Source organism: Pongo pygmaeus, chromosome 11 (assembly GCF_028885625.2).
Source record: "Pongo pygmaeus isolate AG05252 chromosome 11, NHGRI_mPonPyg2-v2.0_pri, whole genome shotgun sequence".
Classification (NCBI taxonomy): domain Eukaryota; kingdom Metazoa; phylum Chordata; class Mammalia; order Primates; family Hominidae; genus Pongo; species Pongo pygmaeus.
In genome coordinates this window covers 102,099,542-102,114,577 of record NC_072384.2, presented here as the reverse complement: position 1 = coordinate 102,114,577, position 15,036 = coordinate 102,099,542, and the positions used below count along the sequence as shown (strand labels likewise).

Genomic DNA, 15,036 nt, shown 5'->3' with positions numbered 1-15,036 from the left:
ATGGGACGATAATTTGAGGCTGGGAGTTTGAGGCTGCGGTGAGCCATGACTGCACCATTGCACTCTAGCCTGGGTAACAAAAGGAGACTCTGTTTCAAAACAAACAAACAAACAAACTCTTAAGTGGAATCCCTGACTCTAGTCTCTTATTTCCTTTCATACATCCTACAGACCACAGCGATATAAATTTCTTCTGATCATATTATTTTCTCTCAACTCAAACTTAATGACTAATGACTGTACTGTCTAAGGAATAAAATCCACATTTCTTTCTTTTTTAGGGACAGGGTCTTCCTCTGTCACTCAAGCTGGAGTGCAGTTGTGTGATCATGGCTCACCTTAGCCTCAAACTCCTGGGCTCAAGCAATCCACCCACCTAGCCTCCCAGGTAGCTGGGACTACAGGCGTATGCCACCATGCTCAGCTGATTTTTAAATTTTTTGTAGAGATGAAGTCTTGCTATGTTGCCCATGCTAGTGTTGAACTCTTGGGCTCAAGCGATCTTCCTGACTTGGCCTCCCAAAGTGCTGGAATTATAGGTGTGAGCCACCATACCCTGCCTAAGGTCCACATTTCTTAGAAAATGAGGCTCTCAGCCACCTACCCAATCTATTCCCCCAGACTTGTATATGCTGTTTCACTAATATATTCTGTATTTCAGGCCAACAGAACTAGAAATGCAGTATGGCACTAGTGGGTAAGAATTTTAACTAAGAATCACTTTTAGCAATGGCATAAGCTGGTTCTATAACCTCAGGCAAAATGTTTGTCCTCTCAGATCTTGGATTTCTCCTCTGCAAAATAAGGAAGTTAGACCAGGCCAGTGCTTTAAAGATTTTTTGACTGCAGTCTACAGTAAGAAATATATACGTATCCGGTATTCACATCCATACATAAAAATATAAGTACAGTTACAATTGGAGCAAAAGTTGCAGAAAATAATACTTGCTCTTTCAAAATGTAATGCATGCTAATATTTTCTATTCTCTTCTCATCCATTTATTTCATTTTTTAAAATGCAGGTTGCTAACCACCATATTGATTTCATAATGCACTAATGGAACCTGGAGATTGCAAAACACTGCGTTTCCTCTAACCCTAACAAGCTATGACTCTGGGGTCCTCTTCCTTGAACATATCCTCTATTTCCCTACTCTGTACCTTTGCTGAAAACATTTTCTCTCCCTGTAACATGCTCTCCTATTCCAGACTCTTGAAATGCAGTGTGTTTAAGATCTGAAACTTTTTTTTTTTTTTGAGACGGAGTCTCGCTCTGTCGCCCAGGCTGGAGTGCAGTGGCGCGATCTCGGCTCACTGCAGACTCTACCTCCTGGGTTCACGCCATTCTCCTGCCTCAGCCTCCTGAGTAGCTGGGACTACAGGTGCCCGCCACCACGCCCGGCTAATTTTTTTGTATTTTTTTAGTAGAGACGGGGTTTCACTGTGTTAGCCAGGATGGTCTCAATCTCCTGACCTTGTGATCCGCCTGCCTCGGTCTCCCAAAGTGTTGGGATTACAGGCGTGAGCCACCGCGCCCAGCCTAAGATCTGAAACTTTTTTTTTTTTTTTTTTTTTTTGAGATGGAGTCTCACTCTGTCGCCCAGGCTGGAGTGCAGTGGTGTGATCTTGGCTCACTGCAAGCTCCGCCTCCCAGGTTGACGCCATTCTCCTGCCTCAGCCTCCCGAGTAGCTGGGACTACAGGCGCCTGCCACCACGCCTGGCTAATTTTTTATATTTTTAGTACAGACGGGGTTTCACCGTGTTAACCAGGATGGAATTGATCTCCTGACCTCGTGATCCACCTGCCTCGGCCTCCCAAAGTGCTGGTATTACAGGCGTGAGCCACCGCACCCGGCCGATCTGAAACTTCTTGAAACTAGAAGATATCTTTGATGCTGTTGCACATCTACAGTACTAGATCGCATTTCTTTCTTGATATTCTACACGAGTGTCCTATAATAGTATTGGTGTGTATTTCTTATCTCTTGTTTTTGGCTGTAAGTCCCTTGAGGGCAGGGATCATGTCTTTTATATCTAGTTATCCTTCGAAGCATTTAGCACAGTGTCTGGTGTGTGAGAGTCACTCAAGCCTGAAAATCTCACTCTCTCCCAGTTATTCTTTCTCCAATCATTCTTCTATTTAATCAACATCTCTAGGTCCTTGAAGCCTTCCACTCTCTTCATAACTATCAGCAAGCTGCTTATCTTCACTTCCTTCCCTCAGATTAGACTCAGACTAGATGCCACTGGCCAGCACATTAACTTCTGTCTTGATAATCTCTTCAACTCTCTTGCCTACCTGTCTCTTCCTTTCACATGTCTGGCAGAACTTCAACTCTGACTCAATCCAACTGTCTACATTCTCTGCTCCTCTATTCAAATTGCCAAGCATTACCATTAAAAAAAATCCCGCAATCTTGCAGATAATGTAACGGTCTTCACCCTTACCAGGGTCCTTAACACACCGTGAAACATTCCTATTTGATTTCTCTAGTTAGCTCCCTATCCCATTCTCCACACAGCTAACTGGTATTTTAATTTTTTTTTCACTTTCCTTAACCCTTTGTCCTCAAACATTCCTTTCCAAAACCTTACTTCCAAGACTGGGTTAGGTTCCCTTATTATGTGTTCCCACAGTATTCCTAGTTACTATGGTCATAGGCTTTAGCACTTTGCTTCTCACTGCCTGTTTATTTGTTTGTTATAGCACAACTTACATATTTCTTTTTTTTTTTTTTTCTTTTTGAGATGGAGTCTTGCCCTGTCACCCAGGCTACAGTGCATTGGTGTGATGTTTGCTCACTGCACCTCCGCCTCCTGGGTTCAAGCAATTCTCCTGCCTCACCCTCTAGAGCAGCTGGGGTTACAGGCATGTGCCACCACACCTGGCTAATTTTTTGTATCTTTAGTAGAGACGGGGTTTCACCATGTTGGCTAGGCTGGTCTCAAACTCCTGACCTCATGATCTGCCCACCCTGGCCTCCCCAAAGGGCTGGGATTACAGGCGTGAGCCACTGCGCCAGGCTAACAACTTACATGTTTCCAATGTACAAAAATTAGTATCACTTACAGTATCTTAAGATAAATTTCCTTTGAATGGGAGCTTCCTTTCCAGTACTTTGAGCTCTACAAGATGTATCTAGAAAATTTACTACTATGGAAAATGAAGATTGCTTACATCGAGTATGGGGGAAGGGGAAGGGCCTGTGGTTTTTCTTTTTGATCAGTTGCTGTAACACTGTCCTTCAGATGGCTGAGGGAGTTTCACATTTTCTTTAGACATCATTAGGCGCTGAAGCTCTTGAAGGATAACTTTGATGACATATGAATTCTGCCATTTTGCTAGCGCCAATATGGCTCTTGGGTTCACCATTCCATTAGAACTATTAACTCCATTCATATTAATTTTTGTTACAAATCTTACAAAGGGGAGTGTTTCTGGGTATTTAGGTCCACATTCTATTTTAAGGCTGTATATTCGGCTTTCATAAATTGCCCGAGCCCATGGTGGCTGCCATCTTGCATTGCTGTCGCTTGAAGACTGGCCCTCACTGCCTATTTAAGTTCATATATCTTACTGGACTTTAAGCTCTTTGAAGATAAGAAACATAACTTATTCATTATTGAAACCCCAGAACTTATTACAGCAATAAGTACTCAATAAATATTTCTTAAATGAATAAATGAATACATAAATAAATATTAGTTAAATGAATAAATACATCACATACAAATTTCATATGGTTATTTTAAGAGCCAATCAATTAATTAATGCCAATAAAACCTTAGGAAATGAAAAGCATGAAATATAAATGGTTTCTAAAATTTATAACAGATGTAGAATTATAGCTAATTAAGAGTTTATTATTTCTATTCTAATGACTGGAAAAATGGGAGTTAGGGCCACATGTATAATAGGATCTGCTAGTACCAGTATTGCAGACTTCATCATAGACCACAGTAATCTGATATGAAGAAGGTATTTATTTTTTGATGGCCTAGCTTTACTTTTATCCTTTTAGTATAATTCTCCTTCACTCATTTATTCATCTAAAGGCACATTTGCATGTGGCCATGACTGACAGCATTAAGTTGCTCAGAAAACATTGCTCCATATCTTAAGAAGCAACTCAGCAACTCTTTTTCTTTTTTCTTTCCTTTTTTTAAAAAAAACAAAAACCAAAACAAAACAAAACTTTTCTCTGGAATATCAGTGATGTCCATCCTCTTATTTAGTATCATAGGACTTTGCTTTGTGAGGCAGTCTGTTTCAGAATTCTCCGTCTGTGGGCAAGCCAGGAGAGGGTCCTGACCCTTAACGTACTCACTCTGACATTGTGAGGATGAAGCCCTCCTGGATGCTGAGACATATACTGGGCCAGGTCTGTGTGCTAAATAAAACAGCGGAGTAAGAGAAGAGAGTGAATTCAGTGGTGCTTGGATAGCGTCCTAAAGCAGAACATTGACTTGACTGTCAGAAGGTATTACGAAGTATAGAATTTTAAGAATAAGGTGCAAACGGAATATAACCAGGTTTTCTGAGAACCCACTGTTAAGGTCAAACACAGTGTGTCTTTCTAACTGGCTGCTCTTAGAACAAAGCCTGTTTCTCAGCACAGAGATGCTCATTTTAAATGACTGGCACTGAACACAACGACGCAGGAATTTTTCACTCTCCAAGTGTCCTTGGAGGCAAGTCAAGTACACGTACCTTATAAGTTCTTTCTGCTTATTTAAATATTTTTTCTTCCAAAAATACAACATGAGTTATTCTTTAGCAAGCTTGCATACAATTTTTAAATATCTTGTGATTTTTACCTTTATTGTCAATGAAAAAATGTTGGATTCTGCTCAGATAGTGATTAAAACTAGATTAAAAATAAGTGCAAAAGCTTTATTTAGAAGGTAAACTCAAGATCCTCATTTATTATTGCTGATGAGGGGAAAAGGGACAGCAAAAGTCATGGGTAAGGAAGCAGGACCAAAGATGGATGTGGGAACAATAAGGTTCTACTAATCACAATAATGAAAATTTCCATGATACTTTCCACATTGTAATAAAAGTTTTATCATGCCATAAAATATTAACAGATTCATTATACAAGTACCAGGCTATTTTTCTCAAGTGTTGTAAAATGCTCGAACAACTCACCATGTATTCAAAAACGAATGTCAGTGTCTCTTTGGTGTGGATTATGTCATGCAGCAGCACAATATTGGCATGTTTCAAACCCTTCAGGAGAGAAGCTAGAAAAATTAAACAAAATGTTAAATCCATCATTGATAATGAAAGTGCTGCTCTAAAGATATCAGACAGTATATATTTTTTAGACATTTCAAATCAAACATTCTGGTTATTTTACTGCTGGAAAACAATCTCTTGTGGCAAAAGAATATTTAAAATTACAAAGAACATTATTTCAAAAATGGCAAATCATTGCATTTACACAACTTATTGTTCCTACAGGCTAGAGTGGTTGCAAAAAATATGTTTCCATTTACCTAATCAATTTCATCAAAGCACTCAGAGCACTAAATGCTCCCCTCTGGGAATCTCATCAACCCAGCTTCAGAGCTACAGAAGGAGAGGCCTGGAGAGATAAAGGGCTTTGGAGGAGCAGGAAATGGAGTGTTCTGCCTTCTAGAGCAGGACTTTGCGACATATGACCAGTCTCCAAAATTCTAACTCCCACAAGTGGTCAATAGGGCTGGTGGATATGATTGGTGGGAGACAGGGATAAGAGCATGGGGTAAAGAACTGTTGAAACATGATAGAGACTGGAGATGATTTCTTTTTTTTTTTTAAATTTTATTATTATTATACTTTAAGTTCTAGGGTACATGTGCACAATGTGCAGGTTTGTTACATATGTATACATGTGCCATGTTGGTATGCTGCAAACCTCTGTGGAAAGGAGAAAATGTGAACTTGAAAAGAGGAGTCGGCCAAACTTGGGGAGCCCAGGGAGGTGAAAGTGGAGAAGGCTGAGGGCTTTCTCTTGCCTCTTCAATAATAGGTTACTAAAGGCAGCCTTGAAGGAAAGAAGTCATCACAAAAGGCCAAGTGACTGGGAGGGGTTTGAAAGTCTGTCTTTGGAGCTTCCGGAGATAGGAACACCTCTGGCTTCAGGAAAGCAGAGACTAGAAAAGGTACAATAAAGAGACCATGAGGCCGGGCGTGGTAGCTCATGCCTGTGATCCCAGCACTCGGGGAGGCCGAGGTGGGTGGATCACCTGAGGTCAGGAGTTTGAGACCAGCCTGGCCAACATGGTGAAACCCCGTCTCTACTAAATATACAAAAATTAGCCGGGTGTGGTGGGGCATGGTGGTGCACACCTGTAATCCCGGCCACTCGGGAAGCTGAGGCAGGAGAATCGCTTGAACCTGGGAGGCGGAGGCTGCAGTGAGCCAAGATTGCGCCACTGCACTCCGGCCTGGGTGACAGAGCGAGACTCCATCTCAAAAAAAAAAAAAAAAAAAAAAGAGATGATGAGGCTCACCACAGGGCATCCCTGCATGAAGAAGAAATCGTGTCTTTAAAGCTTAAAGGGAAGGAAAAGTAAAGGATAAAAACTCAAAGCAGCATTCTGTAGCCTACGCCTGCATATCATGAATCTCCTGCACCAACTCCCTCCCAGTGTAGAATTCCATAAGATTAAAGACAACTGAAATACTCCCTTAAATTTAGGAACAAAATTTAATTATTTTCTTTAGGCACCAACCTATTTTAGTGAATCTGTCATTTTGCCCTCCTGAGAGCCATTCTCCTTTCTAGTGGGGGCACTTCTATTTTCCCCTGGAAAAACAACTGTCTTCTTCCTCAGACCAGGCTCATCTGGCGGAGCTGACCCGGCCTCTACCCAAGAGTGGGCATATGACCCAGGGCTGACCATCAGAGCACGGCACTCCCCTATCCCTAGTGATTGGTTCAGAGACGGGCACAAAACCCAAGTTTGGCAGAGCCCTGTTTTGCTAGTGCCATTAGAAAAGAAGCGCTTTCTTTTCTACTGTGAGAGCTAAACCTGTGGGATTTAGCCAGGAGTTGCTGGGGTCAGATTACCAACACCTGGTGACAACATGCCTGGGAATAAAATGAATGCACAGCAAACCAGTGTTGGGTAATAAGAGACATGGCTTCCTGATGATATTGCTTATGCCCTACCAGCCTGTAGTTATCAGATCTGTGAGTCAGTGAATTTCTCTCTTTACTTGTCAATTTAAGCTGACTTACGCCGAAGGAGCTCCATCACACCTGTTAACCCTATTTGCTGTAATGACTAATGCTTTAATCTTTACTTTTTGCCCCCAGAGTCCTTATGGGCTAAATTTATTATTTCACTTTGACAAATGTGTTTCTTTGTATTGTAATAAACAGCTTCGCAGGCATCTGTTTAATCTCCCTAGTCTCAGACTGAAGGACACATGGGAATTGAGGGAGTGACTTTCCCCCTTTTTGAGATGCTGCCACACCACCTAGTACCACACTCAGCCAAGATTAACCACTTAATTTGTCAAACATATTTATTGAATGTCTTAAGGAGAACTGTCTGTGGAGCCAGAAGCCCTAATATGAATCCTGGCCCTGTCACTTCCTATCTGAGTAAGCTCTGGAGAGTATCTCAACCTAAGTCTCAATTCATTCCTTAGGAAAAGAGACATCGTCTTTTCTGACTTACTTCATAGGGTTGATATGAGGATGGAATCAGATACCATTTGTGGAACCATGGTAAATGTAAAGCATTACAGAGGCAAATTAGAATTAGTATCCCTTCCCTCTTCTTGCCAGCTTCTTGCCCCTGCCTTTCACCCTGAACCCCACTAAACCTCTACTCTCAGTCTTAAAATCCTGTTTATGGTATGTTTCTGCTAGAGTTTTGAATACCTTCCACATTTTCTGACCATCAGTTGAGAATGCTTATACTTTAGGTATATTTTTATTTATAAATTATCTCATAAATTTCTCTCTTTCCCCCACCCCTATTGTTACAAAGCATATAGCAAAATTAGATTTCAAAAGGATACAGTAAAGCTGAAATTGCTAAGAATATTGTTAAGATATTTTAATTTTATGTTTAGGATAATTTTAGTCTCACCTAACTATATTACTAAAACTCTAGATGCTTCTTTTTAAATCATGATGGCATGATTTGTTCATTATGATGGCCTCATGCTCTCATTTGCTAAAATGGCCAAGGAACAGTATCTACTTGGAATGAGGCTTCCTGCTAACAATACTGGGTATAAACTTCATGTCGTCTTCTTGATAATTACAGTTTTTGTAGGAGTAGGAAAAGTGTCTGTTTTGTATTTCTCTGTTGTTCACTTACATTGGAATTACTAGTTTTAACTTCAACCCACAGTTTCTTTGCAGAAATCTTTTTAACCATTCATCCATTTTATGAAGATTAACCACTCGTACATGTCAAGTCCTCTCAACTTTTTATCACATACAAATCTATTGGCATTACCTTCCAAATTGTCCAGAACCCCTCCCTTCTTGCCATATCTTCTGCCAGCACCCTGGACCAAGCCACTATCATATGTTGGCTGAATTATTGCAAATGCCTCCCATCTGCCTGCTTCCCTGCTTCCCTCCTATGGCCACTTCTTCACAGGACAGCCAGGCACTGCTATCCTTCTCAAATGAGTTAGGGCATGTGCCTCCTGGTTCCAAACCCTCCAGTGGCCTCTCATCTCATGCAGAGTGAACTCAAAGGACTTGCGATTTCCTGCCCACTCCACTGTTGGCTGTGCCCATCATGACCTGTCATCTCCTCACACTCCCATCTTTGCTCACTTGGCTTGAGCCTCATTGGCCTCCTAGCTGTTCCTTAGACACACTTGCAAACACATTTCTACCCCGGGATTTTACACTTGACAGTGTCTTTTCCTGTAATCCTCTCTTCTCACCTCTCTGCCTCACCCTCCCTCACTTTCTTCAGAGCCTCCGCTCAAATGATACATATAGGTACAGACTTCCTTGACCATTCTAGGTGAAATAGCAGCCCTCTACTCCATCCCACCTCGGCAGCCCTCCATCACATCCCACCTCTACCCCGTCCTACCCTCTCTCTCTGGGGCCTGCTTTATTCTTTTCCATAGTGCCTGTCACCACCATCTGACATTTTATATATAAATATTTGTTTATTGTCTGTCTCCACAATTGAGAATATAAACTCCATTGAGAGTGGGCACTTTTGTTTTTTTTGCTTATTGCTATATACTCAGTGCCCAGAACAATGTCTGGCACTCAATAAATATTTATCTTTAAATTAGTGGTCACTAATTACCTAATGTCATTTCTATACCTCTAGTTGGTTGGTAAAGGGTGTTTCTGTTGAAGATGCTTTTATTCCTTCTTTCTTTTAGTTGTCTCCTTCATTAGATTATAAATATTGTATGCTTTATGGCCATTCCTATTACTGCTTTTCTAGTGCCCTAGAACTACTGAAATCGTTATATGAAAACTGTGAATTTTGCTGAATAATGAATAGGGAATTCAGATGAAAGAGCAGATGATGTTTAAAGCATTTATCTCACAGTATTGTTTATCATTTTGGTCCATCCACCAGAGGGATCTGAAATGCCTACAGCCTCAGATGTGTGGGTCTTAAACCCAGGAAGAAAAGGTCTTTCTTTCTTCTAATTTTAAGGACATTTTATAAACTGCACAGCAGGATGTGATATCTGTCCTGCAGACTAAACAGTTGAGGGACACAAAAGTCAACACAAAAGTCACACAAAGATCCTAAAATTAGCATTCTGAGTCTCATAAAATAGTGTTTTTTATTATTAGTGTATCCTATGTATACTTATTTTTGTTTTTCTTCAAAGAAAAGACACAAAAGTAAATAGGGATGTCTTTAAGGCTCCAGAGGAAAGCTGATTCTCCAAGTCCTAGGATGTGGCTCTATGTAATGAAGGCCTGGTAGTCAAAGTCGTCTTTAGGCTATAAACTCATTAAGGGCATGGATTGAACTTGCCCTTATCTTTGCGTCTCCAGCACTAGCACAGGCCTGGCATGTGGTGCTCAGTAAGTGCTCATGAATTAATGAAAGCCAGGCCAATTGTAATGCATTTATGAGGAATCATATAATGAGTCAATGATGGAGTCCTCCCCAACCCTCACTGGACATTGAATAAAAAAGTGTTTCTAGTCCCTGTTGTTACATTTCCTCTGACCTGAGAATCACAAAACAAGTCAATGAGTCAAGTTATGCATTCCAAGAGAAGAAATAATTGAAATAATTTTAGATAAATGTTAGAGAAATACTAAGACAAGTGTCAGATAAGTAGTTGTCTTGGTATCTTTGGAATTGTAATGCTGATCACATACCATTATCCTGGCATTATTTTGTTTTATAAAGATGTAACTATGCACAATTAATTTGCTATATTTGTGATGTGATTTGATTTTGTTCAATGGCAGACTTTCTGTCAACCAGGCCTACCCTAGACTATTTGTGGTCATTGGCAATTCAGAGGTTCTAATCAGCCTCCTCCCCTGCCTCATTGTATGACCTTAGGGAGGCCCCTTAGCCTATTTTTGGCTCAGTTTTCTCATATATGGATTGGGAATCATTACTTTGTAATGTTTTTCTACTAGAGAATGATCTTAAAAGATTCTTAGCTGAGACTGTTTCTAATTTAAACACTGCAATTACCAGCACTGTAGAATCAATGATAGAATCAGAATTGATGAATATACAACATGATATGTTATTTTCTTTAAAATATTTCTTCTGGACACACAAGTGGCCAACAACATATGAAAAAATTGCTCAACATCACGAATCATCAGAGAAATGCAAATCAAAACCTCAATGAGATACCATCTCACACCAGTCAAAAAGGCTATTATTTAGAAGTAAAAAATTAATGGATGTTGGTAAGCTTGAGAAGAAAAGGGAATGCTTCTACACTGTGGGTGGGAATGTTAATTAGTTCAGCCACTGTGGAAAACAGTTTAGAAATTTCTCAAAGTGAGGCAGGGCAGGCGAGCCCCAAAACTGGGGCTTAGCCTGGGAGGATTCTTGGCTTCACCCAGGAAAGAATTCTGGGGTGAGCCTGTGGTGTTAGACAGCAGCTTTTATTGAAGCAGCAGTGTTCAGCAGCAGCGGGTGTACCTCTCCTTGCAGAGCAGGGCTGCCACATAGGCAGTGTGCCCAGAGTAGCAGCTCAGAGGTAGCTCTACAGTTATATTTATACCCACTTTTAGTTATATGCAAATGAAGGGGCAGTTTATGCAGAAAGTTTTAGGAAAAGAGTGGTAATTCCAGGTTTTCAGGTTGTTGCCATGGGAAAGGGTGGTAACTTTCAGGTGTTGCCATGGAAATGGTAAACTGACATGGCACACTGGTGGGTGTGTCTTCTGGAAAGCTGCCTCCCCCAGGCCCTGTTTTGGCTAGTCCTAAATTTGGTTTAGTGTTCAAGCCCCATCTCTGGAGTCAAGTCCCATCTCCTGCCTCAAAAAAACCAAAAACAGAATTACCATTTGACCCAGCAATTCCATTCCTGGATATATACCCAAAGGAAAATAAATTGTTCTGTCAAAAAGACACCTAGACTTGTATGTTTGTCACAGCACTATTCACAATAGCAAAGACATGGATTCAACTTAGGTGCCCAGCAATGGTGGATTGGGTAAAGAAAATTTGTACACTGGCACCATAAAATACTATGCAGCCACAAAAAAAAAAAAAAAAAAAAGAACAAAATCATGTCCTTAGCAGCAACATGGATGCAGACAGAGGCCATTATCTTAAGTGAATTAACGCAGGAACAGAAAACAAATACCACATGTTCTCACTTAGAAGTGAAAGCTAATAACTGGGGGTATTGGGTACACACAGACATAAGATGGGAATAATAGACACTATACCAGGGACTCCAAAAGGGGAGAGGAAGGGAGAGGGACACGGGTTGAAAAATTACCTATCAAGTACTATATTCACTATTTGGGTGACAGGATACCTCAGCATCATGCAATATACTCATGTAACAAACCTGGACATCTATCCCTTGAATCTAAAATTAAAGATTAAAAAAATGCTTCTTCTGCATTTTCCTTAATGTTTATATAAAATGTATAATAAAAAAACAGATTTCTATGTTTATTTTTACTATTGCTAAACAATAAATAGTTAAGCATTTCCAAATTCATCATAATAAAGTAGAAAGGATCTTAAATAGAATAGATATGGATTCTAACAACTCTGATTACTATCCTGTGACCTCAGACAAGTTACCTAACCTCTCTGAGGCTGGAATTTCTTTATCTCTACAACAAAAATAGCACATTTTACTTCCTAGGGTTGGTATAAAGGTTTTAAAAATATATATTATGTAGGGGAAGGGGGAGATTATGTCATATGCCTGGTCCTCAAAAAAGATTAGTTATATGACTCCTTCCTAAGAAAAATGCTATTAACAGGCTGAAAGTCCTCAGTTTAAACCAAAAGTTGACCACTTGAACAAAAATATTTAAAACAATGCACATTATTAAGATATTGCTATAAAGTTTCATAAAACTAAGAAATGTTGTACTATGTAAAAACATAACACATTAGCCTATTCAAATGAAAGTATTTTCTCCTAGTTGTAAAAATAAACACTTAAAATACAATTCTAGAGTCAATTATGAGAGATTTCTAAGGCACTATGAAGGCCTCTGCTTTTCTCAATTAGCAGAGGAATGAGGGTGGTAGGGAACACGTCTATTTTGTGTATTGCTGTGTATCTAGCAGTTCAGCAGAGTGCCTGGTCATAGTAGGTGCTAAATGAATATTTCTAGAGTGGGTGGGTAGAAAGCATATGAATTTTTGAATCAGAGAGATTTGGTTTGAATCACCACCATATAGTGGAATAATATTAATAATATCTATCTCTAAAGATTGTTAAGAGGATTGAAAGAAGTATGAAAAGCACCTGACACATGTATTAAGATATATTTCCCTTGGGAGGCTGAGACACGCAGATCACCTGAGGTCAGGAGTTCAAGACCAGCCTGGCCAACATGGTGAAACCCTGTCTCTACTAAAAATACAAAATTAGCTGGGGGTGGTGGCGCATGCCTGTAATCCCAGCTACTCCGGAGGCTGAGGCAGGAGAATTGCTTGAACCCCGAAGGCAGAGGTTGCAGTAAGCCGAGATCATGCCACTGCACTCCAGCCTGGGCAACAAGAGCAAAACTTCGTCTCAAAAAAAAAAAAATATTTCCCTTAGTGCTGTTCATACTTTTGCTAGTTTCATAATATCACATGTTAAGGTCAAATGAAAATAGTACTCCAAATGACCAGACTAGTAAATTGCTACATGTATTCTACCTGTATAGAAAGAGACCATATACGTAGTAAAATCATACTTAATAAATCTTTGGATGCTATACCATCAGGGCAGCCAAATTGTTCAGGAAAAGCAATTCCTGCTTCAAGGCTTTTTAAAGAAGGTTGCATTACTTGTTCAGTTTTCCTGCACGTGCCTTTCGGTTGCCTTTTTAGCTAGTGACCCTGGATTTTAGCTAATGAACTCCAGCTGTTCTTATTTTGCCTCCCAGCCCTTCTCATTTAACCTCCTGTCTCCCTGGTCTCACATCCTTAAAGTTCTTACAGGAAAAATGGGACAGTGCCAAAGTTTTCGAATAAAGTCTCATATCTTCTTGAGGGGAGAGGGCTCTTTTAACAAGGGCTCCAAGCTTTTATAGTGGTGTAAAAAGAAACACTCATTGTTGGAAATTGGATTCCTAACAACCTCCAATGTGTCAGAAATCCTCTTGTGGTTTTTAATATTACATAAGCAAAGCATTCGGTAAGGTAAGTCCATAAAACAAACCAAGAAAGTCCACAGTTGACTACTAAATGTAATTGTAAACACCTGTGATGGAGAGGCAATTCCTCCGTAAATATGCAATGAAAGAAACATTTAGCATACAGAACAAAATGGATCCAGCTTTTCTGAACCATGCTGAGAACCATCTGTTAGCAAACCTGGCAAAAGGTTTCACTGTTACAGTTAAATGTCAACCTGAAAAACTTGGCTGTGGGCAATATCTAAGCAAAGCCAATCTTAAGCAATTGGCAAACTCAAGCTCACAAAGGAAACCTTCCTCTTATGCGGGTGACCTGGGAATTTCTATTACGTTCACAAATACTCTTTAACCTATCCATACATCTCTTTCCAAATCTGATCATCCTTTCATGGAGACCATTAATAAGTACATTAGTTAATGCAGTTTCCATTATATTAAACACTTAAAACCATGCCTTCTCCCAGAATGCACCTGATCCTACCAGGATGAATCTCTGGCTAAACCAATAGCCCATTTGGCCCTTCCAATTAAATTCAAAATGATGTATTTCCCAGGGGCTCTGAAAGACTTTTGAAAAGGGTATCAAATTCAGTTATAAACTCATTTTCTGAATTGCTTTTTCCATGCCTGTTTGCATAACCCATCCTTCCAAGCTCAGTTCAAAATCTACTGACTCCATCAGTCACACTGAGACTAAATTGCTCTCATCTTAGTTTATGTCTTTTATACACTTGTAACTTGAATCGTGTGCTCTGTTAAGACTGCAAATGATAGAACAAAGATATGGGTTTCTCTTCTCATCCTTCACAACATCCAGCAGCATACTCTGCATATAGCATGTGCTCAGTAAAGAATAGAAGATAAGTAGTTAAAAGTGGGAGAAAATAAGGCCAGGGAAGTGCCATTTCTCTGGGATTTTGCTGAAATGCATAGCAATCCTATCATCATCTTATTTCAAATGGCTCATGCAATAAAGGTTGATAAATTATATTTTTAATGATTCATTTCACTATGTTGGCTTCTTGATGTTTATATTATAAAGTATTAGTTATCTTGATGGTAAATAAGACATTACCCAGGAAAAGAAGAATGGAATAATAATGGTCAACATTTGCTGAACTCTGACAAATTGACTCTGTGATAAGTGCTTTATATACATATTCTTGTTGAATCCTCATAACAACTCCATGAAATAGGTACTACTATTATCCTCTTTCTGCAATAAAC

General features: G+C 39.8%; 2 protein-coding genes across 2 annotated transcripts in view; both read right to left on the bottom strand.

The window, feature by feature from the left end:
• Positions 1–15,036, bottom strand: part of CDK15 (cyclin dependent kinase 15) — a 96,077-nt gene that overhangs the window by 67,964 nt on the left and 13,077 nt on the right. Inside the window, exons 6-7 of the mRNA XM_063647801.1 lie at positions 5,154–5,248; positions 4,330–4,392 (exon numbers count right to left, since the gene is read on the bottom strand). Of these exons, the coding sequence (XP_063503871.1) occupies positions 4,330–4,392; positions 5,154–5,248 (158 nt within the window). The remainder of the gene's footprint in view (positions 1–4,329; positions 4,393–5,153; positions 5,249–15,036) is intronic.
• Positions 3,225–4,225, bottom strand: LOC129031170 (ubiquitin-conjugating enzyme E2 variant 1-like). Its single transcript, XM_054477096.1, has 2 exons — positions 4,198–4,225; positions 3,225–3,556 (listed from the first exon to the last, which is right to left on the bottom strand). The coding sequence occupies exons 1-2, from the start codon at positions 4,223–4,225 to the stop codon at positions 3,225–3,227; spliced, it is 360 nt and encodes a 119-aa protein (XP_054333071.1).

What these genes read in the sequence shown, in the direction of transcription:
- LOC129031170 (XM_054477096.1), bottom strand. Translation starts at nt 4,225, where the DNA reads ATGGACATCACTGATATTCCAGAGAAAA. An exon ending in CACTGATATTCCAGAGAAAA is followed by an intron (nt 3,557 to 4,197) that starts GTTTTGTTTTGT and finishes GAACTTAAATAG; the next exon opens with GCAGTGAGGGCCAGTCTTCA.